Source organism: Microcebus murinus, chromosome 18 (genome assembly GCF_040939455.1).
Source record: "Microcebus murinus isolate Inina chromosome 18, M.murinus_Inina_mat1.0, whole genome shotgun sequence".
NCBI lineage: Eukaryota > Metazoa > Chordata > Mammalia > Primates > Cheirogaleidae > Microcebus > Microcebus murinus.
In genome coordinates this window covers 10,522,001-10,545,330 of record NC_134121.1, presented here as the reverse complement: position 1 = coordinate 10,545,330, position 23,330 = coordinate 10,522,001, and the positions used below count along the sequence as shown (strand labels likewise).

At 44.9% G+C, this 23,330-nt stretch overlaps 1 protein-coding gene across 1 annotated transcript in view; it reads right to left on the bottom strand.

Moving 5' to 3' along the window:
- Window positions 1-23,330, bottom strand: part of DNAH9 (dynein axonemal heavy chain 9) — a 312,997-nt gene that overhangs the window by 280,117 nt on the left and 9,550 nt on the right. The window contains exons 4-9 of the mRNA XM_020280809.2: window positions 22,823-22,953; window positions 18,140-18,351; window positions 16,421-16,654; window positions 8,573-8,740; window positions 6,369-6,485; window positions 2,634-2,784 (exon numbers count right to left, since the gene is read on the bottom strand). Coding sequence (XP_020136398.2) covers window positions 2,634-2,784; window positions 6,369-6,485; window positions 8,573-8,740; window positions 16,421-16,654; window positions 18,140-18,351; window positions 22,823-22,953 — 1,013 coding nt within the window. The remainder of the gene's footprint in view (window positions 1-2,633; window positions 2,785-6,368; window positions 6,486-8,572; window positions 8,741-16,420; window positions 16,655-18,139; window positions 18,352-22,822; window positions 22,954-23,330) is intronic.

Sequence of the window (23,330 nt, the reverse complement as noted above, 5' to 3'; positions counted from 1 at the left end):
ATTGACCAACTAAAAATATATACAAAAAAAATTTAGCTGGGCATGGTGGTGCATGCCTGTAGTACTAGCTACTTGAGAGGCTGAGGCAGGAGAATCACTTGAGCCCAGGAGTTTGAGGTTGTTGTGAGCTAGGCTGACGATATGGCATTCACTCTAGCCTGAGCAACAAAATGAGACTCTGTCTCAAAAACAAACAAACAAACAAACAAACAAACAAAAAGCCATGTAGATTATGGAGCACTTGGCTGCAGTGAGTGCAGCCCAGGTATTCTTACTGTGGTTCATACATTGGGTTCATTTACTTATAATCAGTTGTCAAGATTTAACAAATGTGAGATTTCATTTAAAAAAAAAATCTCAGTTTTGAGCTTCTCTAGTAAAATGAGAAGATTGGCAACAATCAGCTGGCATTTGCAACTAGCAGCTGGAGCTCAAGGGTGGCCACTTCCTGTTACCCACCATGGGCTCTACCGTTCCCCCATGTCACGTGCTCAGCCCAGGTCCATTATTTTCATTTTCTGCTTGTCCCCTGTGATAGGCAAATTCTAAGATGACCCCCAAGGACCCCCCTCCCATGCGTAATCCTCCCTCGCTGTCATGTGGGTGTGGCTGTGGACACGATGGGATCTCACTCCTGTGGTCGCGTTATGCCTTGTGGCAGAAGGGAGAGGGTCCTGGGTGGGCCTGACCTAATCAGGTGAGCCCTTTAAAAGCAGAAAGTCTTCTCCAGCTGGTGGAAGAAGAGGAAGGCGGAGATCTGAGGCATGAGAGGATGTGATGTGCTGCCGGTTGCTTGAAGATGGAGGTGGCTCTGTGGCAAGCAATGCAGGTGGCTTCTAGTTGCTGACTGTGGCCCTGGCTGACAGCCAGCAGGAGATGGAGACCACACTGCTCCCATCACAAGGAACTGGACAGGACAGCGCTTTGCCCCAGAACCCCCAGATGCAAAGTCAGCCTGGCCGACACCTTGATTTTAGCCTTGGGATACTCTGAGTGGAGAACCCAATGCACCACGTAGGACTAAGGGCCTACAGAACTGTGAGCTGAAAGATGGATGTCATTATAAGGTACTAAGGTTGTGGCCATTTGTTAAGAAGCAGTAGAAAACCAATTTAGCTTCTGAAGGCATCAAAATTTTCAAACTCCTTATTTGATTGTAAGAAGTCATGAGGATGGAGGGTCAGCACTGTGGCTCACACCTAATAATCCCAGCACTTTGGGAGGCTGAGGTAGGAGGATTCCTTGAAGCCAGGAATTTGAGACCATCCTGGGCAACATAGCAAGACCCTCTATCTACAAAAAATTAAAAAAATATAGCTGGACATGGTGGCACATGCCTGAAGTCCTAACTGCTTGAGATGCTGAGGCGGGAGGATCGCTTGAACCTAGGAGTTCAAGGTTGCTGTGAGCTATGATTGCACCACTGCCCTCCAGCCTGGGTGACAGAGTAAGACCCTGTCTCAAAGGAAAAAACAAAAGGAAAAAAAGAAAAAGGAAAAAAAAATCAGAAAAAAAGAAGAAGTCATGAGGATAGTCCCACAAAAAGCTGAGCTGATGACAGATCTTCTGGGAATGACTTCCTAGGTGTTAGCAATTCCTAATGACGTCACCCTGAAATCCATTTATAAGCATAGTGGTCCTGTGACTCAGCTACTTAAAAACATTTGATAATTTCCCCTTGCCTAAATAATGAAGTCCAAATTCCTGAACATGGCCTGAGAGCACTTCACAAGCTGACCCCGAACTCCATGGCTGACTTGATGTCCCTCAGCGCTCCTTGTTTCCCTGCGGGCAGTCCCGACCCACATCTCCACATCCTCTCATGTCTTTGCTTTGGGGGCCTTTGCATCCCCTCCTTTCCTGTCAGTCTCCCAACTTTTGGGGCTCGGATCAAGACCATCTTCTCCATAAACACAGGCTCGACTCTCCCAGCCACATGCATCTTGTTTTGTTACCTTTCCTTGTAACTCAAGTCCGGTACTACTCGCATTCTACGAACAACCACCTTTTAGGATTAATTATTTTATTCTTTACCCCTACCTGACACTGTATACAGTGCACACAAGCATGCCTTGCATACAGCAAGGACTCAAAAAAATGTTTCTAAAACTTAAATGAACTTGTGTTTTGACTTTCAAACAAATAAGTCAGGGCATCTGAGCATTGTAATAAAAACGGAGACATCACACCGTGGCTCGGTACTGCTCTTGGCAGGCTCCTGGGGCTCCTCCCACCAGAAGCCCGGTTGCTATGGCATTGAAGGGATAAGGAACTTTCTCTTCAATGTGAAAATCTGCTGTGGAATTGAGGTATGTTGACGATTAGTCAGTGTGGCAACAGTGATCAAGGGTCAACTCATACATTATGCCGAGGTCTCAACTGACCAGGGGTGGTCAAGACTGCACCACTCTCGGTCAGCCTGCCACTCTCAGCCCCAGACACAGGGAAATGCACGGTTCAGTGAACTCTGCAGTCACCCAAGATGGTCTGGAATGTCAAGCAAGAAGGTTGTGCTTGCTCTTCTTGGAGGATGTCACAGATCCGTAGATGGACATTTAACAAACATAGTATGGGTGAATTGCTTCCTCCCAGTAACAGAGCTTCCCCATCAAAATCCCCGGCAAGCAGCCTACCAAGTTCTGCCTCCTCCTGGACATGCTGACTGTAGATCATTCTCACCGCATCCAGGTCTTTGCTGAACATTCGGAGGAGGACCAGGTACTTATCAGATGCATCCCTTGCGACCAGTGGTCTTTCGAGGAGGTTTCCTGCTATGTCCAGCAGCTATAGAGAGAGTGGAGATAAGAGAGAAAAAAGCCACAGATTACATCTTTCCATGGTTACATAAATCCTGTTTCCTGGTTTTTATTTTGTATGCCAGCCAATGTAACAGAGAGGGCTGGACAGGTGATCATTAATATGTGGATACTCATAATCTTTCCCCTCTCTTCTGCTTCCAAAGAAGGACTCCTGACTACTGGGCTACCTACCAGCTCTCTTTTGTTGCAAACAGCTGGACAAAGAGTAAAACAAAGAGAAAACTAAGATGGTAGAAAGGTTAAGTTGAGCTACATAATAAAAACCTAAAACAGAAGGAAGGTGATGATGGAAAATGAAAGAAGAAGCCAAGTCGGCTGGCTGTCGGGGAGAATTTGGAGGGCTGAAATTTGAGAGTGGGAGTAAGAGAACGTTTCAGGGAGCAGCTGCCCTGAGGATGGCAGTGGTGCTGGGGATAGGCTGAAGATGTTCTCCTGTGCATTAAACTGCTCCACACCCTTGGTGCTGTTTCCTGGAGCAGCAGACTTGAGCCGTGAAATTCTTTTAATTACATTTTGGTTCCTGGGTTGTGTTTCTTTGATTGTGATGCTGCCGTGAGACTAGGCCATCCAGGACTCCAGTCATATTAGAATGTACCAGTACACTGCATCTGAACTTGCCTTCCATTGTAACTTCTCATCTCCACCTTGTGTTTCAAGTCAGGGGTTGACAGAGTACAGCAGTGGATGTCTAAACCTGGCCACACCTGGCCCCATGGCCTCAGTGCACAGCTTTTACATTTTCAAAAAGAGGTCTTTTTTTAAAAAAAAAAAAAAAAGAAGAAGAATCTATGATAGAGAACATATGTGCCCATAGTCTAAAATATTTATTATCTGGCCTTTTGAAGAAAAAAGTTTGCAACCCTTGCTTTAAGTACAAGAGACACAATGTAAAGTGATAGTCACATATCCTAAAACTGGAAGACAAATGGACCCCATTTGTCTAAGACCTTATGCTTTTTCTTCTACCACCTTATTTCACATTGGGCCATTTTGCTTCATGACATTAAAAGCCTGGAGAAGTAGCAAGCTCCAGGGGCTATTGGCATGGACCGAGGTAGACTTAAATGGCTTAGATGGCTCTGAGAAGTCCTGGGTCTTCGGGGAAGTCATGGTGAATTGCCCAGGGCAGAGAAGAGCCACATATAGGTCCTATTAAGATGTTTTCTAGGTCCAACAGTTTGACTAAGTTTCTTTAATGACTCCAGGGCACTCCAAAGACTCTCTAAACGTGCTAACAGCCTTCCATTGAAGGCTCTAGAACCTCCCTTTTCCCCACAAAATGATCATCCAGATCTCTGGGGTGGAATGTAGCTGTGGCTTAAAGGAGGCACAGACAGCAGGTCTCCACTGAGTGCTGTGGAGGTCTCCACAGCAGGTTTCTACCCCCTGTTGGGAGGGTACAGGCGTATGCACCAAGTGACACTGCAGCCAGCCTGCATCCTCTGACTCCAGGTCTTTGACCTGGATGTGTCTGTCTGTTCATGTCCACCGAGGGCACACCTAGTGGTTGGACCATCTGACAGCAGTGACAGGAGATCCAGAGTCAGGTGATCTCTCTGGCTCCAACCTGAAAGAGAACTTCTTGGCATGAACTTATATGGATTGGAGCTTTTGCTTTGGCTGAAGGAAGAAGGAAGGGCTTTGGTTTCTTGTTGGTGAGATGACAAAAAAGAGAGAAACAAAGCAGGCAGAGAAGACTGGATGGCTCCCGTGGGCTGGTTGGAAGCCCTGTGGAGAAGAGGAGTTGGGGTCAGAATATAAAGAATATGATTTTGTGAGAGTCATTTGAGACTCTGGGAACAAACAGTGCTGCTTCGGAGACCAGGCAACAAGTTGGAAAGGTTTCCCTCTACTTCTGCCCAGAACCCTACTCCACCATAAAATGTCAAGGATTAGAATTTTTGGAACCCGGAGAGAAATCCCCTTGGGCACAAACACAGACGTTTTCATGGTGGGAACTGTCAGAAGAGCAATGGTAAGACTCCTTCAAGCACCTTCTTGGGCAGAAGAAATTTCCAAGGGAGGCTGTAGACATGTAGTGAAGACACACAATGATTCCAAAGACAGGGCTACTTGAGAATACATGTGAGGCTTCCCTTGAAGACTCCTTGAAATCCCTGGTGCAGAGGGATATAGAAGAGGTAAGGCTCGGCTTCCTCAACACATGAATGGAGTTCCAGCTTCACAAGTTATCGGGGTGGTAGAGTCTCCACTAGCCATGACAGTTAGTGGCATATAGGATCATTTTGTAGATATAATGTAAGCCCCTTTCTTCTCATTCAAATGACTGGAGAGGTGAATCCCAAAAGTCTTCCTATATACATCAGCAGGTATTTATCAAAGGTAACATATGTATACTTGATGACTGCTAATGAAGCCTGGCACATTGGGGTTACCCAAGATTCTAGAATAGCATGGATCCACCCATCCAGAGTTGGAGCCCCTTCTACAATTGTCCCGCCAGTCACAGAGCCTACATTTGGACATTTTTAGTAACTGGAAATTTAACTTCTTTTTTTTTTTTTGAGACAGAGTCTCCCTTTCTTGCTCAGGCTAGAGTGAGTGCCGTGGTATCAGCCTAGCTCACAGCAACCTCAAACTCCTGGGCTCAAGTGATCCTACCGCCTCAGCCTACCAAGTAGCTGGGACTACAAGCATGCACCACCATGCCTGGCTAATTTTTTCTATTTATATTAGTTGGCCAATTAATTTCTTTCTATTTATAGTAGAGATGGGGTCTCGCTCTTGCTCAGGCTGGTTTTGAACTCCTAACCTTGAGCAATCCGCCCGCCTCGGCCTCCCAGAGTGCTACGATTACAGGCGTGAGCCACCGCGCCTGGCCTGGAAATTTAACTTCTTGTCCAGGAAGTCCATTTTATCTCAAACAGCTTTGACAGAAATGTTTTTCCTCTGTTGAACCAAAATTTACTTCCTTATAACTTTCACTGATTAGAGAATGAGCCTCTTCGTAGCTTATGGAAGACCTATGGTGCCCCACCAGGTCTTCACGACTCAGCGTTCTCAGTTGTGCCGCCGTTTATCTACTCATCGTCCTGAGCGGTCCACCCCACACTCTTTGTACTACAGGATCTGGGCAAGACAGGGTAAGAGCACGCGTCTGCTTATTCTGGTCACTGACGCCTGAAATCTATCATCCCTTCCCTTGCAGGTTGAACCAACCTCGCGGCAGTGGTTCACTGGCCATGGATTGCAGAGCCGTGGTTTTAGGGTGGTGACTACAGTGGACTTTCTCACATCTACTGGTCACCCCACAGATAAAGGTGTGACGCCTAAGGAGAGCATTACAGAAGAAACTCTCTTTAAAGGTAGTTTTACATTGTTATGTTTTCAGAAAAGCATGAGTAAAGAGCCCGAGAATCCCAATTCTGCACTTCCTCGCCCTAGGCCACTCGTGCCCCTCTCTGCCAGATTAATGAGAATAATTAATATTTTCAGGAGCAACGCAGTGGGAAGGGTTTCCCTGTGGTCCTCTGATGCGGGCTGGGGGAGTATCCAGGACAGGGTGGCCCCTCCTCTATGTGTGCAAACCTTAAAGGCGTGCTCCAAACCGGGCGCGTCGTCAAAAGCTTGGATAAAAATCGTCCCCAGTCTTCGGTCAAGATCTTCCACTCTCTGGTTAAATTTGGAAACGTCATTTTCAAAGTCCTGAGGAGACAACACATGTATGTAAGAAAACCATGATTTTCTGAAAGCTAATCCCACAATGCTCCTCGCTGCTAAACTCTGCACTTCAGTTGGCTATTTATTTTAATTTTCTAAAATTCAACATGGTATGACTTAGTTTTTAATGCACGTGGAGGGTGACCCCATTATTGCAGCATTTTTTACATGGGGGCTCTGGGCAGAATGGTGAAGAGAATCAAATGTGAGGTTGGTGTCCCTTCAGCCCCTTCTGTGTCTCTTTCTTCCTCTTCCTGAAGCCCCTTCTCTCTCACCCACAATACCAGCTCACAGTACCCCTAAAACCACCTCAGCAGCAACAGCCCCAACAATGGGGCTATTCCAACATTACCACCTACTTTCCTAGGAAAGTAGTCAAAATCCTATATTTTCAGTGTAATCAGACTAATCTAGCTATTAGCAGGAAAGTGAGCTGATTAAACTAATAGAAACTATTTCTTTTTAATACACCTTAATTGGTTAAGACAGGAACTAACCATTGGCCTAAGGTTGCCAAATTTAGCAAATAAAAATACAGGGTACCCAGTTATACTTAAATTTCAGATAAACAGTGAAATTTTTTTTTTTAGTATGTCCAAACTATTGTAGTTTATCTGGCAACCCAAAGTGTATTTTCCTTCTTAGAATGTAGCAATTTTCAGAGAAACTTTGTTAACTCAGATCTCTAATTTGTGGAATTATTTGTTATTATTGTTTTAAAATAGTAATGCATATGCATATGAAAAAAGAAAACAAAGAAAAGTAGGAAAACAGAATATATTTCTACTATCCAACCCAGTCACATCGACATTGTAGTATGCTTCTTTGTAGGTTTTTCCCTGTGCACAGGATTTTTGTTTTGTTTTGTTTTGTTTTGTTTTGTTATATGGTAGCAAACATATTGTTATATGGTAGCAAACACATTGTATGCAGCTTGCCTTTTAGCTCTGAAGCCCACTTCTTAGTCCTACTTTTGACTAATGGAATGTTTAGAAAGCAGTTATCATCCTAGGTCTGGCCAATAAGATCTCCCTGATTTTAGTTCTGTCCAAAGTTGCTCAAAGCAGACTCCTGCCCTGATTTCTCTCTCCTTTTCCATAGCATACTCCTAAAATTCCTTCTCCAGTAACTCTCCAGTCCCTTCTCAGGAAATGTCATTCTGTGTCTCCACACTGGCCCCTTTTCCTTTCCTCATCCTGAGCACTCTGTCGGGAACCAGGTTCTGATCAGAAAAACTAGGCTGTGACTTCACATCACCCTCCCTTCTCCAGGCTGCTAATAAAAACCTGTCCAGGTATGCTTGACTCTGCTGGACGCTTACAACTTTCTTCTTCCAGTTTTGCAAAGGTATAATTGACAAATAAAAGCTGTGTATATTTAAGGCGTACAATGTAATGTTATAATATATGTGAACATTGATCAACATAATCAAGCTAAGTAAACATATCCGTCATCTCACGTAGTTACCATTTTCTTTTTTATTTTTATGGTGAGAACACTTAAGATCTTCCGTGTTAGCAAATTTCAAGTATACAATACAATGTACTTGTAATCATTAACTGTGGTCACCATGACTTACATGAGGTCTCTAGAATGTATCCATCATGCACAACTGTAACTTTGTACCCTTCACCAAAAGCCCATTGCCCTCTCCCCTCAGCCCCTGGCAGTTGCCACTCTACTCTTGCTTCTATAAATTTGATTATTTGAGATGCTTGTGTAAATGAATCATGTAGCATTTGTCTTTCTGGGCCTGGCTTATTTCACTTAGCTCAAAACTTTAGAAGCTACAGGGTGGCCCAGACCCTACTGTCATCTCATACCCACCTCAAAATCTCTGAAACCCTGGGTATCACTGAAACCCCGGGTGTCATTAGCCCAGAGCAGTTAGCAGTCGGAAAAGGCCCTCTCTCCCTAATATGTCTCCTGACACAAAGAATGATTGATAAAACCACTGGGATCAGAAAGCCAAAGAAAATGCACAGGAAAAATGCAAGTAATTACCTAAACCCTCTGGGCAAGAGGCACCTGGGAAAGGGACAAAGCTTGCAGTTCAGCCCTTCCAAGCCTACCATGCTTCGGAGGTCCAGGCAGTCATTGGAGGACTCTGAGAAGACCCTGTACATCTCTTGAAATTCCTTGTACATTCTCTGGACCTGCTGGCTCAGGGCATTCCCTCGGAGGCCACTGAACTCCAGCTTTTCCAGTTTGTGGAAGTCCAAGGCTGTCTTCAGAAGATCCTATGGGGACAGTTCACAAAAGGGTTAAAATAGTAATAATAATCATAACAACAGTGGATGGGAGAAGCTGGAAACCATATGGGGGTGGTGGTTGCTTAGGAAAATGTGAAGCCTGATTAGCTTTGTAACCTTATTATTAGATTGGGTTGGTAAAAATAACTCTTGGTTAAACCCAGTAACAAAGCGAAGAGAAAGTACAAAGAAAATTCACACAAACCAAAATAACTAAATAAATAAGTAAAGTTTATGCTTTCAGCTTCTCTCTGACTTTGTGATCTTTAATAAATAATAAAACATAATAAAACAAAACTATTTACACAATTGGTGGCTTTACCACTGATTTCACAGGGATCATACCATGTTATCTGGTTCTAGAATGACAGCTATCGTAGGGGATGTTGGCAGGAAAGTGGATCCTCCAAATAGTCCCGAGGACAAGCCGGGGGTGACACCAGCCTTCCTAGTGACTTCTGCAGCGGGAAGAAACCCCCTGCCGAGCGCCCTTGCCAGGCACGCACAGCACGCCACACCCTGTTGCCAGCCGGGGGCGGTGGACAGGTGTTTACCAGCTCTGCACTGGGTTCTTCATCTGTGACGGGACAATGACAACACCCACGGCATGGGGGTGAGAGCTAAGCAAGTCAGCTCAGGCCCCAGGGTCAGGCCAGTGCCAGGTACGCAGTGAATACGCAGCACCAGAGCATCCCTGTCACTGGGGTTAGAGTGGCAGCATTTCAGCAGTGCTTGGGATTAAGTGACAGGTGCACAACACAACCCGCAAGGAGGAGCCCCTCCTGCATCGAGAATATCTCCCTAAAGTCACAAAACCTGCAAACCAAGACGTGCTTCCCCTCACGACTTCCGGTCTATGTGCACGCCCCTTGGACAAGACACAGGAAGGTAAATGTTACGTTGGTGTCGTTTTGGCGAACATTTTGTGAAGGCCCCTCGGGAAGGGGTCCTCTGCCCTGGAGGGCTGAAGGACGTGCACTGACACCGATGCTATAGAAGCCCACAAGCCCGGCCACCACTGCGGGAAACTCCCCCTGCCCACGGCCACGGCCACGGCTGACCCACTGGGCTAGCGCAGGCTGCCTGGCTCCTTTCTCTGACTGGGACACCAAGTCCAGCAGCAGTGACCGAGACCCTGGTAAGTGCGGAGAAGCACTGACTGTCCCTGCTTTGCCAGGAGGGGACCTGTGCAGCCTTGGACAGTCATCTAACAATCCTGTTTTCGCTTAGCTGTGTTCGGTGGCTGGCAGTAAGTAGCTAAAGTGGAGAAGGGAGAAGAGAAAAGCCACTCGCCAAGGAAGGGAAGACAAATCAGGGAGGGGCTTTTGTCATCAATGGTGGGAAACAGGGCAATCTTTATTTAAAATTAAGTTCAAAGTGAGACTCTGTCTCAAAAAAAAAAAATAAATAAAATAAAATAAAGTTCAATTTTATATACTGGAAAGAAAACGGAAATGAGTTTTATTAAAATGAAATTGACTTCAGTAGTAATTCAAATCTCTCATAAGGCGCTTAGCTGGAATCAGTTTTATAGGAAGAGACATACTTGTGCTGTGAAATGTTACTTTGGTACTCATTCTTCATAATTCTATGGATATTAATTTCAATTTTTTAGAAATGCTACCTAGCCATTTTAAGAGACAGAGGCATTTTGATATGTTTGATTATATCAGAAAACTGGGTGATAATTTTGTTACACTATTTTATTTCTCAAAAATACTGGAAGCATGGTCTTGGGGATTCACTGGGAGGTATTTCATCCTGGGTATCAGAGAAATATTTATTTAACTATTCTATTTTTGGAAAGTCTGATCACTGAAAACAATGGATATTTACATTGTTTCATCTAACTTAACATACACATTTATTTGGGGCTCAATTCAAAGTCTTAGGCCTTTCTTCACCCTTCCATGAAAAGAACTCTCCTTACCCACCTTTCCCCCAAACTCCCTCTCTCTCTCTCTTTTTATTTTCAGAGATGGGGTCTTGCTCTATCGCCCAGGTTGCAGTGCAGGGGAATAATCATAACTCACTGCAACCTCAAACTCCTGAGCTCAAGCAATCCTCCTGCCTCAGCCTCCTAAGTAGCTGGGACTACAGGTGCATGCCACCATGCTGGGTTAAATACTGTGTATTTTTTTTTTTTTTTTTTTTAGGAGATGAGGTCTTACTCTGTTGCCCGGGCTGGTCTTGAACTTCTGGCCTCAAGGGATCCTCCTGCCTTGGCCTCCCAAAGTGCCGGGGTTACAGGCATGAGCCACTGCACCCATCCTCCCCTGGACTCTCTATTTCCCCGCTTTGCTTTAGTTTCTTCAGAGCTCTTATCACATGCAGGTGTTGTGATATATTATTCTGCATTATATTATATTCTTTGCTTATTTTCTGCCCAGTAGGTTGCAAATGCCCCAAAGGTATCCGGTATCTCCACTGAGTGGGACAGTCCCTGACACTGAACAAACATTTGTTGAATGAAGGAATACCTGCTCTTTGCTTTTTGACTTGGCTACAGCATGTTCAGAGGAAGGTCACGGGTGATAGAGGACCTAGGGACCAGGACCTCTGAAGTGCAGTTCGTGAAAACAAGAGAATCAGACAAGACAAGAGGATTATGAAGCAAGGCATTTCAGTGTTAAAAGACCTTCATCAAGTGCAAGGCACAACCCTTTATGGTCCAACTTTGAGGGCAAATGAGTGAACAGGGCAGAGAAGTAAATTTGGCCTCACCATGTAGGTTGAACTTAGGAAATTGCTGATATGTGATTATTTTGACCTAAAAAGTTGCAATTTCCTACGGTCCCACTTAATAAAACAGAACCATGTAATGCCTAGACATGTCCAGCTGTTGAATGGGCTGTGAATAGAGGGAGGGAGCTCTCCTCCCCTGGAAGGATTTCAGTATAAGTCTGATGTCAGAGACAGTGTAGAAAAGATTCCAAAGCAGGCGGGAAATTGTCTCACAACTGTAGACACAGAATCATTGTATTGACCAAGGCTGTGTCTTCAACTCTTAAATTATTTAAATGTAAGCTGTTTTCATTTTATTTAAAAGTCCCCACAAAACAGATAAAAGGCCATTTAAACCAGTACGAGATTTAAATGATAGTTTTAAAATATCTATTTTTATTCATCCCTGTAGTAAACGCATGAAATTCATTATGCTATATACAGGCTGACAATATCAGCTTCAGGGAGAGACATACCGAGTCATGGAAAGAGACTAGGATCTGGGGCCGAAGAGCCCCGAGCTCACACAATCGTGGCTCTGCCCTTTACTAGCTGTGTGGCTTAAAGCAAGCCACCCAACTTTCTAAGCCTCACTTTCCTAACCTGTAGATGGGGACAGTAACACTTAACTTGCCATGGGATTACAGTCACATGGAAAGTGCCCTTGTAGGACTTCAATGAATGGCAGCCACTATAATTAATTATGATCGCCCTGATCTCATCCACTCAGGTTGATGGCTATTAGATGCATAATGGCTTATAAAGGGGACACTGAGGTGCCCCTTTGGGGACAGATATTACAAACAGCCCTGGGGGCCCGGGCAGCTTACTGGACTGATTGGGTCCTATTCATATGAAAAACTGCTGCATTTAATGGTGGTGGCAGGTGGGGGATTGCAGGGAGGGTTCAATCCGTGCTCTGGTTTCTGAGATGAGGAATCAGAACAGGGGTAATGGCAACACCCACCAACAGCATTCTCAAGGGAGATGTCATGCTGCCCGTCTTAAAAGAAATGTCTTCGGAATTCATTAAGGGAGAGCACAAAGCAGACATTCACAGATGAAAATCTCAAAAGGTCATTTGGAAAAAAGACTGTTTTCTTTACCTTTCGACTGCCACCGACCCGATGCAGCTAATGGTCTCCTCCGTGACCACATTCTCAAGCCGGGCTAAAAGGGAAGCCGCCCAATTAGGCTCGGAATGAAAGGAGGCTGGAGAGTGGCTGGAGACCGTAGGAAGAGCAAAAGGAAATGCGGTGTGGATTAGGTCAGCTTATTACCTATCTACCTGCTAATCACTTTGCATACAGCCTCAGCAGGAAATCATTTTGTCTCCAAGTGAATCACAGCTTTACGGCAATTTTATAATGAAAGAAATGAGGGCTCTCTCCAAGGTGCTTACTGCACTGCTTGGAGGAAGGAGGCTGCAGGCAGAAACGCAAACAGGGGATCTGCAGCATCTACAATATTATGACACAAAAATGAACTCTGTGTGTGTGTGTGTGTGTGTGTGTGTGTGTGTGTGTGCGCGCGCGCGTGCGTGTCCCCACGCTGGAGCATCGAGCAGGAAGGCAAGATGACAGAAAGAATCAAGGGGCGACCAAATGACTCCTTTTTTCCTTCGATGTTTGACTACTTGCTCAAATTGCAAAGATTTTGTATACTTTTGGGATTTCCTTAGTAAGTCATAAAGTTAAATAAGGCCCTTTCATGGAATAGGAATTACAGTTTTACCCAAATGATTTATTTAGATAAAAAAGCCCTGTAAATCATGTGGTAAAAATAGAGGTAGACTAGAGTGTGTAAGGGTGGAATATAAACCACAAAACCAGTTTGGGATCATCAAAATGGGACAGAGGGAGGAGAGTAGGAAGGCAGAAAGGGAAAGAAGGATGGAAGGAAGGAGAGAGGGAAGGAGGGAAACAGACCTTTACAACTCCCTGGAAGATATCGGAGTTTGCTGAAATGACAATACTTGGAACCATATGCCCTTGGGTGTGAGTCCCAGGTAAGCCTCTCCCAGCTGTGTGATGACTATGGACAAGTTAATTTATGTGCCACATTTCACTGTGCTCATATATTTAACTAAGGGTATTGATACATAGCTCTTAAGATAATTGCAGGGATACGGGCTCTGCTATGAGATAGGTTCTTGAAAGATGCTAGTTCTTATATTTCTATTTCTATTCCTCTTCCTTTCCCTCCACAGGGCTTAGAGCTCTAAGAGATAAGCTGTGTCACTCCTGTGATCATGAGGAGGAAGATGGTGGTAACTTGAGAATGCAATTATTCCACGTACTGCAGACCTGCTGAAAATTGCTCAGCAATATACCCCTCCTTCCCAGCTGTCCTCCCACCCCCAGGTAGCCGACAACCAGAGGGAAAGAGTGAATCTATACCACAAAAGTCTCCTGTGCAAATGAGCAAAAGAGTGAAAAAGCAACACACATTAGAGGAATGAAATCTGGGAGAACCGTGGAGATTAAAAACCAGCCCTTCACACTATGACCCTTGACGTGAGCATGCAGAGCACTAAATGCAATTGGTGTCATTTCATTAATTTGGTTTCATGTATTTATTAATTGCAGCTACCATCATTGCAGGGACCATAGATTGCATTAGAACAGGAGATGAATAAGGCTAAGTTCACGTTAATTCTTACTGGAGAGAAGCAGATTAATCCCATTTCAAACAGGCATCGATCACAGAGATACACAGAATGTTAACTAAAGAGCTACATGAAATATGCCAGAGGACAAGCTATGACCCGCATCCCACTGCACGGGCTGAGTGGGGGAGGGACGGGGGAGGAGCAAGATGGCAAGGGCAGGGGGGAATGCTCTGTGCAAATGTTTGAGAGATGCAAAATAAACGAGGGCAGGAAATAGAAGGAAAGGGGGCAAGGAGCAGCTGCAGGAAGAAGAAAAATCATGAACATTCAGGGCAGATAAAGAGGCAATGGAAGCTACAAAAAAAGAGAGAGAGAGGAAAAAAGAGAAGGGTGGAAAAGTAGGAAAAGAAGGAAGAATTCAGGAAAGGGAAGGAGCTGGGCACAGGGGCAAAGAAACAAACCAGTGCAAAGGGGAGAACACTCAGGAAGGGAAGCAGCAGAAAGACAGGCAGCATGTTGATGTTCAAGTCAGGCTCTAATTAAACGGGGGCAACTGCTTTTCATGCATCTGTGCCCTTGATTCAGAAAGAAGCAGCGGCCTGAGAGGACTTATTGTGAAGGTAATGACTCCAGGGAAGCTGGGGGCCATCGCTGCTTATATTTACTGAATATAACCCGCAGATTAGGCGCCCTGATGCTAGAATAGCTGTCTATATGCAAAGTCCCATCATTAGCATGTGTGCACAGGAACTGAGGACCCCGCCTAAGCAGTCCTGCTCTGCTGTCATTCCCAGGGCCGTCCTCAGGGCTGAGTGCCTGCAGACCTGGCAGGTGCAAAGCAGGGTTGGCGATTCTTTCTCCTGGTCAGCCCAGGCCAGGGGCAGCTTGGAGCCAGAGTGCCCCTCACTTCCTGCTAAACAAAACAGCGGAGGGGGTGATGCTGGGAGAGAGGAGAGGAAGAAAGAGTGCAGGGGAGGGTGGACAGTCCCGCATCAAGAGCTGTGGTGGGAGAAGAAGGACTTTAGCCTAAAGCTGGATGGTCAATCATTTATACTCTCCATGACCCCAGTGAAGGAGCTACGTTGTGCCTTTTTAAGAACTAGCTTCTGGCTTTCTCTCTCATGCATTTTCTCTGTCTTTATGTCCTTCCCCACTTTTTCCCCCTGATGATTCCTATTCCAGTTTCAAAACAGCTTTCATCTTTTTGTCAAAGCCCTGCTGGGTTAGGGAACCCTCTTTCTTGCTCCCAACAGCACATCAATTTTGCTTTTATTACGGCATTCAATATACCTCACTAAAGTTTCTCGATTCTGAGTCTGCCCTGCCATCTCCTCCACCAGTCTGTCTGCCTGTCCCCATGTCACGGCTACAGGTCTGTAAATTTCTTACAGGCAAAACCATATCTCAGTCATCTTTGAAGCTCAGAATCTTGCTCAGTGCGTGGTGCTTGGTTATGGATCAATACTTTTTGAAGGGAAACAAACAGATTCATATTCTCTTATCCTTGTCATCCTATGGTTTGCTCCGTTCATCACAGATCCTACCCAGCACATCTCTCTTCATTCCAAGTCTCTGCTAATAACAGCTGGGAACATGATTCTCATTCCTTCTCTGACCCTTTGGTTCTTGTCCTAACTTGAACTTGACTCTGAATTTCTCAAAGCAGTTTGAAAAGTATGCATTTCATTTTATTATGCCCATTACCCTCTCTTCTAAGTTCAATCAGCAAATGCATAGCTGTAAAATGTTAAAAGACTTGTCATCCATGTTAAATTCTGAGGATTGAAACGATCAAAAGAAAAAGCCTCCTGTCTTCTCACTCTAGTACTTAAACCAAAATCCACATTAATTTTTAAATAGTTAAGGGAAAGACATACCGCTGAGCAAAAGTCATGTTTCTTATGCACGGGGACTATTAGTTTTGGAGTCTGGGTTGGGGAATGGAGGAGACATTCAAAGCAGCCAGCTTTGGAGGGACGGCCAGCCGCACCCAGATTTGCTCACTTTCATTTTGCACACTGGATTTTCCAGTCAGGGTTTATTTGAAACAAAGTTCAAAGTCTACGGGCAATTTGCAAACCAATTGAATTCAGTTGACTGATCACCTGGGTCTTCTTCCTAAATGGATCTATGATAAGAATTTCCTAAACTTCACCATAACCCCCATTATGTGATGATCAACCCAAACGACAACTAATCATTGAGCCCTTACTATGGATTCTTCCAACCGACGGAGGGTTGGTGGTCAGGTTTTGTTGTTCATTTTCCTATTCCACCTTTGAATACCAGGACTGCTTACTCCTATGTGGGGCTGATGTAATGAGCACACTCACCCCCACCACGTGCAGTCGTCCCAGGAAGCTGTCCAGTCGCACAAAGACCAGAGAAGACTGGAAATCCCACTCCTTGACCTCCTGGTTCTCTTTGAAGTAAGTGTGGAGGTTCTCCCTTCTGTCCTGAAACGTCTGCTTGAAGAAGCTCAAGGTGTCCAAGACCACTTGCAGTTTGTTCTGACTTTCTTCCACCTCACTTCTCAGGAGGTCTTCTGGGCTGAGATAATTAGTGGCCTGGTACGCAAACAGATTAGTATCACTCAACCTGGCTGCAGGTGCAGGATATCCCAAACTTGCCAACACCAACTCTGAACTAAATCGTCGGTCGCCCAGGTAATATTTCTCATAAGTGTAATATAGGAAACATCTGACCCAACACTCAGTTCCACAGGTAGACTGGGACCTGGATTTAAGCCAAATAGTCTTTGGGACAGAAACCACAGTGATTGGCTCAGGAATGCACAAGTGACCAGTCAGAGACAAAGAAACACAATGAGACTTTTGTTGGGCTTGAGGCTGGAGCAGGTAGGTATTCTTTCCCAGGTGTTCTTTTGTGACTTATTAGCTTTCTATAGTAAAGTAATTCCAGTGCAAGAATTCTTTGGACCATTAATTGTTTTCCTGTCTCCAAGAGACTTGAACTTGGAAAGCTGGGAAGTTGGAGCTGTAGGACAGCCACCTTCACCGCCACAGAGAGGGACAGAGATAACTGGGTCCTGGGCCATGGTGACATCACCCAAGGCCATATTGCAAATCAGGGCTAAAACCAGTTTTACCTTGGACTTTCAAGGTACACAAGCCAATATGTTTTATGTTGTTCATGATACTTTTGGTTGGGTTTTCTTACACTTTCAACCAAAAGAGTTTTGGCTGATAAACATGGAGTGATGGGAAAGAACTGGCCTAGGAGTCAAACAACCTGGATTTGAGTCCTGGTTTGCGTGTCTTTGGGTGAGTCAGCTAACCTCCCTGAAACTTAGCCCACATATTTAAATAATACCCACAAATAATAAGACCTCTCCTGCCCATCTCTCAGGGTTTATCTGATGATTGACTGAGGTCATGAATATAATGGCACTATAGTGCGCTCCATAGATGTTAGATATTATTAGTGACTGTTTAAGCTTGGCCATTGTTTCCTCAGGCTCATAGTTCCTTAGAGGCAAAAGAAGCCAATTTGGGGGGAACCCAAACCTCCTTAAACTTTATAGGGCACATGCATCATCACAGTGAAGCCTCACAATCACCCCACAAGAGCAACCCCAAAAGAGACAGGTCCTCTTCTTTTCACCATTGCACAGGGGAGAGTGAGGCGCAGAGCGGGTAGGTGACTTGTCCTGGCTCACACAGCTGACAAGCAGGGGAGCCAGGGTTGCGTACAGGATCACCTGGCTTCAGAGGCTGCATTCTTGATTGCTAGGCTTTGCTGCCAATTTATTACCAATTCCTCCGTGCAGGTTGAAATTCACCACCCTACAATTTGCCCTTTCCTCAGTCTTAGGCAGAGGGGAAAAGAAGACTGGGTCTCCCAGGCGTTCTAGGGTTACTGCTAATGTCTTTGTGAATTATTGGCTTGTGAGAGTAAAATACTGTAATTCAAGTGTGAGCGCTCTTTGGACCATAATTATTTCCCTGCCTGGGAAAAATGCACACTTGACTGTTCCCCATGACATGGTGCCAACCAGCCCCGAGGTTGCTGGGAATCCCGGGGCGGCTCACCTGCTGGATGAGCAGGTTGCAAATCTCCTGGAGCAGCACGGTAAGCCTCCCTGGGGAGCGGTAGAACTTGCACGTGGCCCAGATGAGACAGATCACGTGGAGCAGAGGCTGCAGCCGGGGCTTCACCTCCGGAAACTCTGTATTCTCGAGGGTTTCCAGGTGGCGGTGGAGTGGTACCAGGTGCACATGGATATCCTGCGCCTCTGCCAGGGCTGGAGGGAACTGGAGATGGTCACCCTTCCCTGCTTGAGGCTCATACCCACCTGGTGGAGCCCTAGTCCCTGGGAAGTGAAAGATCTGCAAGGCAATGACTGCAATTTCTTCCCAGACTGAGAAAGCAGGAAGAAGGCTGGTTCCAGAAACTTTTTAGCTCTTAGCCAAACATCTGGAAATCTGGAGAGCCCTGAACAGCTAGAGTAATGGTCTGAGGGGTTCTTTCTCACAATGTTCCTCTATCGGGATTTCTCCCTGGCCCTCCCAGGCCCCGTCTGGTGCTCAGTGTGTAGTAGAAACAACACTCAGCAAATATTTGCTAATTACTTTGCTGCTGATATTTCCAAGATAATACAAAATAGAAGGAAAATAGAGGAAATACAAAATAGATACAAAATACAAATAGATAATACAAAATAGAGGAAAAGTTTTAAAATCAGAAAGACCTTCCTTGAAATCCTGGCCTAGACATTTAGCAATTGTATGACCTTGGGCATGTTTAACCTCTCTGAGCCTCAAAAACAGGTGGAAGTCATTTAAAGAGTCCTCGTGAAGGCTGAAGGGAGCACAGACGAGATCCTCATAAACAACCGGCACAATGCCTGGACCAGAGACGGTGTCTGGTAAATGATGGTGTCTCTGAGAAGTATTCACTGATGCAGAGTCCTCACTGAGGTCTCGTATGGAAGAAGTGGCAGGTCACAGAGAAATAGTACAGGCTGATTGCGACGAGGTTCTTCTGGTTTTCAAGGCCAGGGGAATCTCCTACCATCTCTTTTGAATACAGCCAAGGAAAAAGGGGCCTTTAACCAGTTGTCTTGTGGTAACTTGGAGGGGAAAATAGAAAACCTAGCAGCACTGGACACTAATATCCGCATAGCAGCTTTGAGGGAAATGCAAACACCCACCGGACAGACTGAACTGGATGGTCGTGCTTATGAAGTCTGGTTCTTTCCTGGGCAGACAGTCAGGTGGTCATATGAAAGCAGCTAGTCTTAGGTTATATAGTATGTGGATGAGGCTCTGCTTTTGTCCTAAAGAAAACTCAAAATCTATACTATGTAGCAAACAGTTTCAATATGCCAGGAATCGTTCTGCTTACTAGATATATACCATCTCACAGAAAGCCGTGCAAGGTAGCTTCAGAACTCCCACTTTCCAAATGAAGAAATTAAAACTCAAATAACTTGCCTAGGGCCATTCCATGAATTGACTAGTCCTACCCAGAGGAGCAAAAGGAAGATGCCCCAAGCTTATCCCATTGAACGGCTGGCTGGATGGTTGTGAGGCTCATCCTACAAAAGAGGATGCTGATATGTATGTTTGTACTTTAGATCCCAAATGAGGTTGTGGGAAGCAGGATGTAAATCGAATTTTTGAAACTCAAATGCCACAGTAAATTGATTGCAGTAGTGGTTCTTAGGTGGAGGAGCTGATGGTGTGGTGAGTATTGGAACCACTGCGTTGGGGTGAGGGATTCCAGAATCCAACAGACCCTCTCCCAGGCATACGCTCTAGCCTTCATATATGCTGTGATGGAAAGCATGCTGAGAGCATCACGTGAGGGAACTTTCTATTTAAGAAGCTCTGTTTCATGAAGCCTTTTTAAAAAAGTGAAATCTTTAATCATAGAAATAGGCACTGCCTTGATTGTTAAGAGCCTAATATTTGAGAAGACAGGGTTTGCCATCTGGTCTAGGGTGCAGTCGTCTTGTCTGACAAAGCAAATGAAGAAAAAGCGATGGACGCACCTTTTTAAAACATGTAAATGTCAACAGCCAGTTTGCACTGTGATGTCCAGTGGTTTGCTGGAAAATCTTTAACAACAGACTCTTTGGGGACAAATGCCTTTATTTTGTAGCATTTGCCAATTTCTGTTGTATAAACATTCCCAATTTTCGTACCATGTTCCATTTTAAGCTACCAGTGTGACTTCATTGAGAGTTGCCTGGGAAGTTGGAGATGAGAGGGTTAAAAAGAAATGCATACGGTGTCCTCTTAGGAGCCACTGGAAACGAGCACAAGTTGGCCTCACCACACCATTGGACTTTCACCTCTTGCCCACACAGAGCCACCCACGCACACCCTTGGTCAGGCTATGGTTTGAATGTGTCCCCTCCAAAGCTCAGGTGTTGAAACTTAATGCAATGCAATGGTATTAGGAGGTGGGGCCTTTAAGAGGAAATTGACTAGGTGACCAGGCTAACATTGGAGGATGCGCATCTTAGAGGCAGAGAGCAGCTCTCGCCAGATAATCAAACCTTCCAGCGCTTTGATCTTGGATTCTCAGCCTCCAGAACAGTCAGAAATAAATTTCTGTTCTTTGTAAATTATCCTGTTTGGGGCAACCAGGTTGTACTACAGCAATCTTTTCCGAGAGAAGAGAACTCTCTAATTAGTTTTTATTCCCCTTGTTCTTTCTCCTCAAAGGGATGTTGCTTCCAGTTTTCCAAGGCTGTTTTATTGTCCCATTAATTCCACTTCGTACAATCCTGTTCCCACATGTTTTCCTCCACCCTTTTAACCTCCTCGCCCACTGATCCAGATACATTTCTTTTCCTTTCCTTCTCTTCAGTCCATCAGTGAACCAGTGAACTGCCCTGATCATGACTAATAAGACTAATGCACAGAGTGTGTCTATTTAGGGTAAGGAAGCCACATGCTCTGAAATTAAATTAGAATGAGAAAATCAGCCCCTGGCTTAGAAGATCCTGCCAAATTTTCTGACCAAGTCTTTACCTAACACCTCTAATCAAATTTTCTTTTCTTCTATCATTGGAATTGAGTTTCATATTCAAAGGATTTCTACTTTCAGAGTAGTGTTTATCTGCTACTATTATAATGGTGTTGTTTTTTTCTTATTTCATTGCCAGCATATAGTCTACTGCAAAGAATTTTTGATGCTGGCCTGGAGAAATGAATCTTTTATACCGATTAATCCATGTGAATAATTTTAGTCTATTAATCTGTTAATGTGAAAAATATATTTGGGGCACTAAATAACTAACTCTTACTACATGTTTTATCTCAGAGCCCCAAATTTCAGGCATTTTCATGCCTCCTTTACATGTCAGATATATGTACAATCTTGCAGTGCCGTATGGCTTACTTAATATGTTCCTCTCAATTGACACTCACTTTACCCTAATGAAAATTATATAAAATGAAAACTTTAAATCACTACCATAAATGGAAAACTACTACGATTTGCTCAAAACAGGGTTTTCACCCTTTAACACATTTTAAAAAATACTTGTCCATATATTTCCCATAGTTGTTTTGTCACACCCGCAGGGGTACACGCACCACTTTTTGGGGACACCTGTCCATGTGAATTGAAATGTAAATTGGGAACAACAGTCCTTTCCTCTGGGACACGGAGTCTCTCAGTGAAGCAGTAAACTCAGGCCCCAAGAGAAATCTTGTTCCAAACCAGCTTTTGTGCTGGCAGAGCAGCCTCTGCGGAGAGGTGTTGGGGCCCAGAAGGAGCCCAAAGACTAACAACTTATGTCGGTTCTTTCCTGATACACAGCTCTTGGCAGAGACGCCCATACCGGAGCTTTTATTCCCTTAGCTAAGTGGTTTGCAAACTCCAAGCCATGGGGCGGGGAAGGTGGGACGAGGAATCAGGCAGTGGGTGTGACACAGGGTGCCGCCCTCTCTAACGAGCAAATACACCTGAGCTGGTTTCATCTAGTGGACTTATATGGGAGACTGCATTTAAAGAAAGAGTTCCGGGACAGGAGAAATGTTTGAAAAATCACTGCTTAAGATCAAGCTTCAACCATATGGAATTGTAAGTACTTTTAAAAGCACGTTTTGACCTACAGCACTGAAGGGCAAGGAGGAGGTTTGATAGGAGAAAGAGGAAGAAACAAAGTGCACCAATGATGGGAGAGGGAGCTCTGACAAAATTTACCTACTTCTAATCATAGGCTTTGCTGGCTTTGCAATTTTGATAAGAGCTGATCTTGTCTGGTGCTCAGATGGCCAGGAAATTGCAGTCCCATCTGACAGTAGGAAGAGAAAAAACAGAATGGAGCTCGAAATGGAATAGAGATTTCTCAAGAAGCCAAGGGTACAGGGACCTAAATTCCAGAGGTGAGAGATAACAACATGCATTTGTGCAGTGCACTTCCGTCAGTAAAAGTCTTCCACCTGTATTATCTCACAAGGACCCAGAAATATAGGTGGAAGTGTGGGCACCCTAACTATGGTATACACTGAATCTCAGAAAGGTTAAGTGAATTTGCCCAAGGTCGCACAGCAGTGGAACTGCAAATAGAGTGCAGTTCTCTTTAGCTGTTCTCCTGCTTCTAGACTTGGTATTCTTGCCACCGTACTACATTGTGTCAGGCTGGAAGGTTAGAAGGACTTGAAGCTGCAGAAATCAGACAGAGAGAAGTGAATGCATCACTCCATAAGAAATTTGAGTCAAATGTATTTGTAAAAATACTTGCTGGTCCTCACCTGCTACGACATTTCGGAACATGGCTTTGAAAGCTGGGAAGTAGCTGCTCTGAAGCTTGTCCAGGAGCCCAGCCATGCCCCTCGCTTTTATCATCCTCAGTTGATTATAAATGTATTCCAGATCCTCAGACCTGCAGTGCCACAGAGAAGGGCGAATCCAGGTGAGCACGAGGAAATGCAAGTCACGCTGTGATGACCCATCCTCGCAGAGAGAAAGAGAGGAGCCCTGCCTCGGGGTGTTCCACAGAGGCTGTGCTCCTGCCCAGAGAGCCGAGACATCTGTTCCCAGAACAGCGAGGGCATGAGCCTGAGTCTGGAACACAGGTTCAAAGGGGAAGCTCCAGGAAACACTGCTGTGTCCATCTGGTGGCTCGAAAGCTTGGCAGCTGGAGGTCATTAGCTCTTGCAGTAAGGTTGGGGCAGGGTGAGGGAGGCGCTGTCGGAGTAAGGGTGCTAAGAGAAAGGCCTTGCAGGAGGTCAGCGAATGGTCAGAAACCAGGCAGGAGGA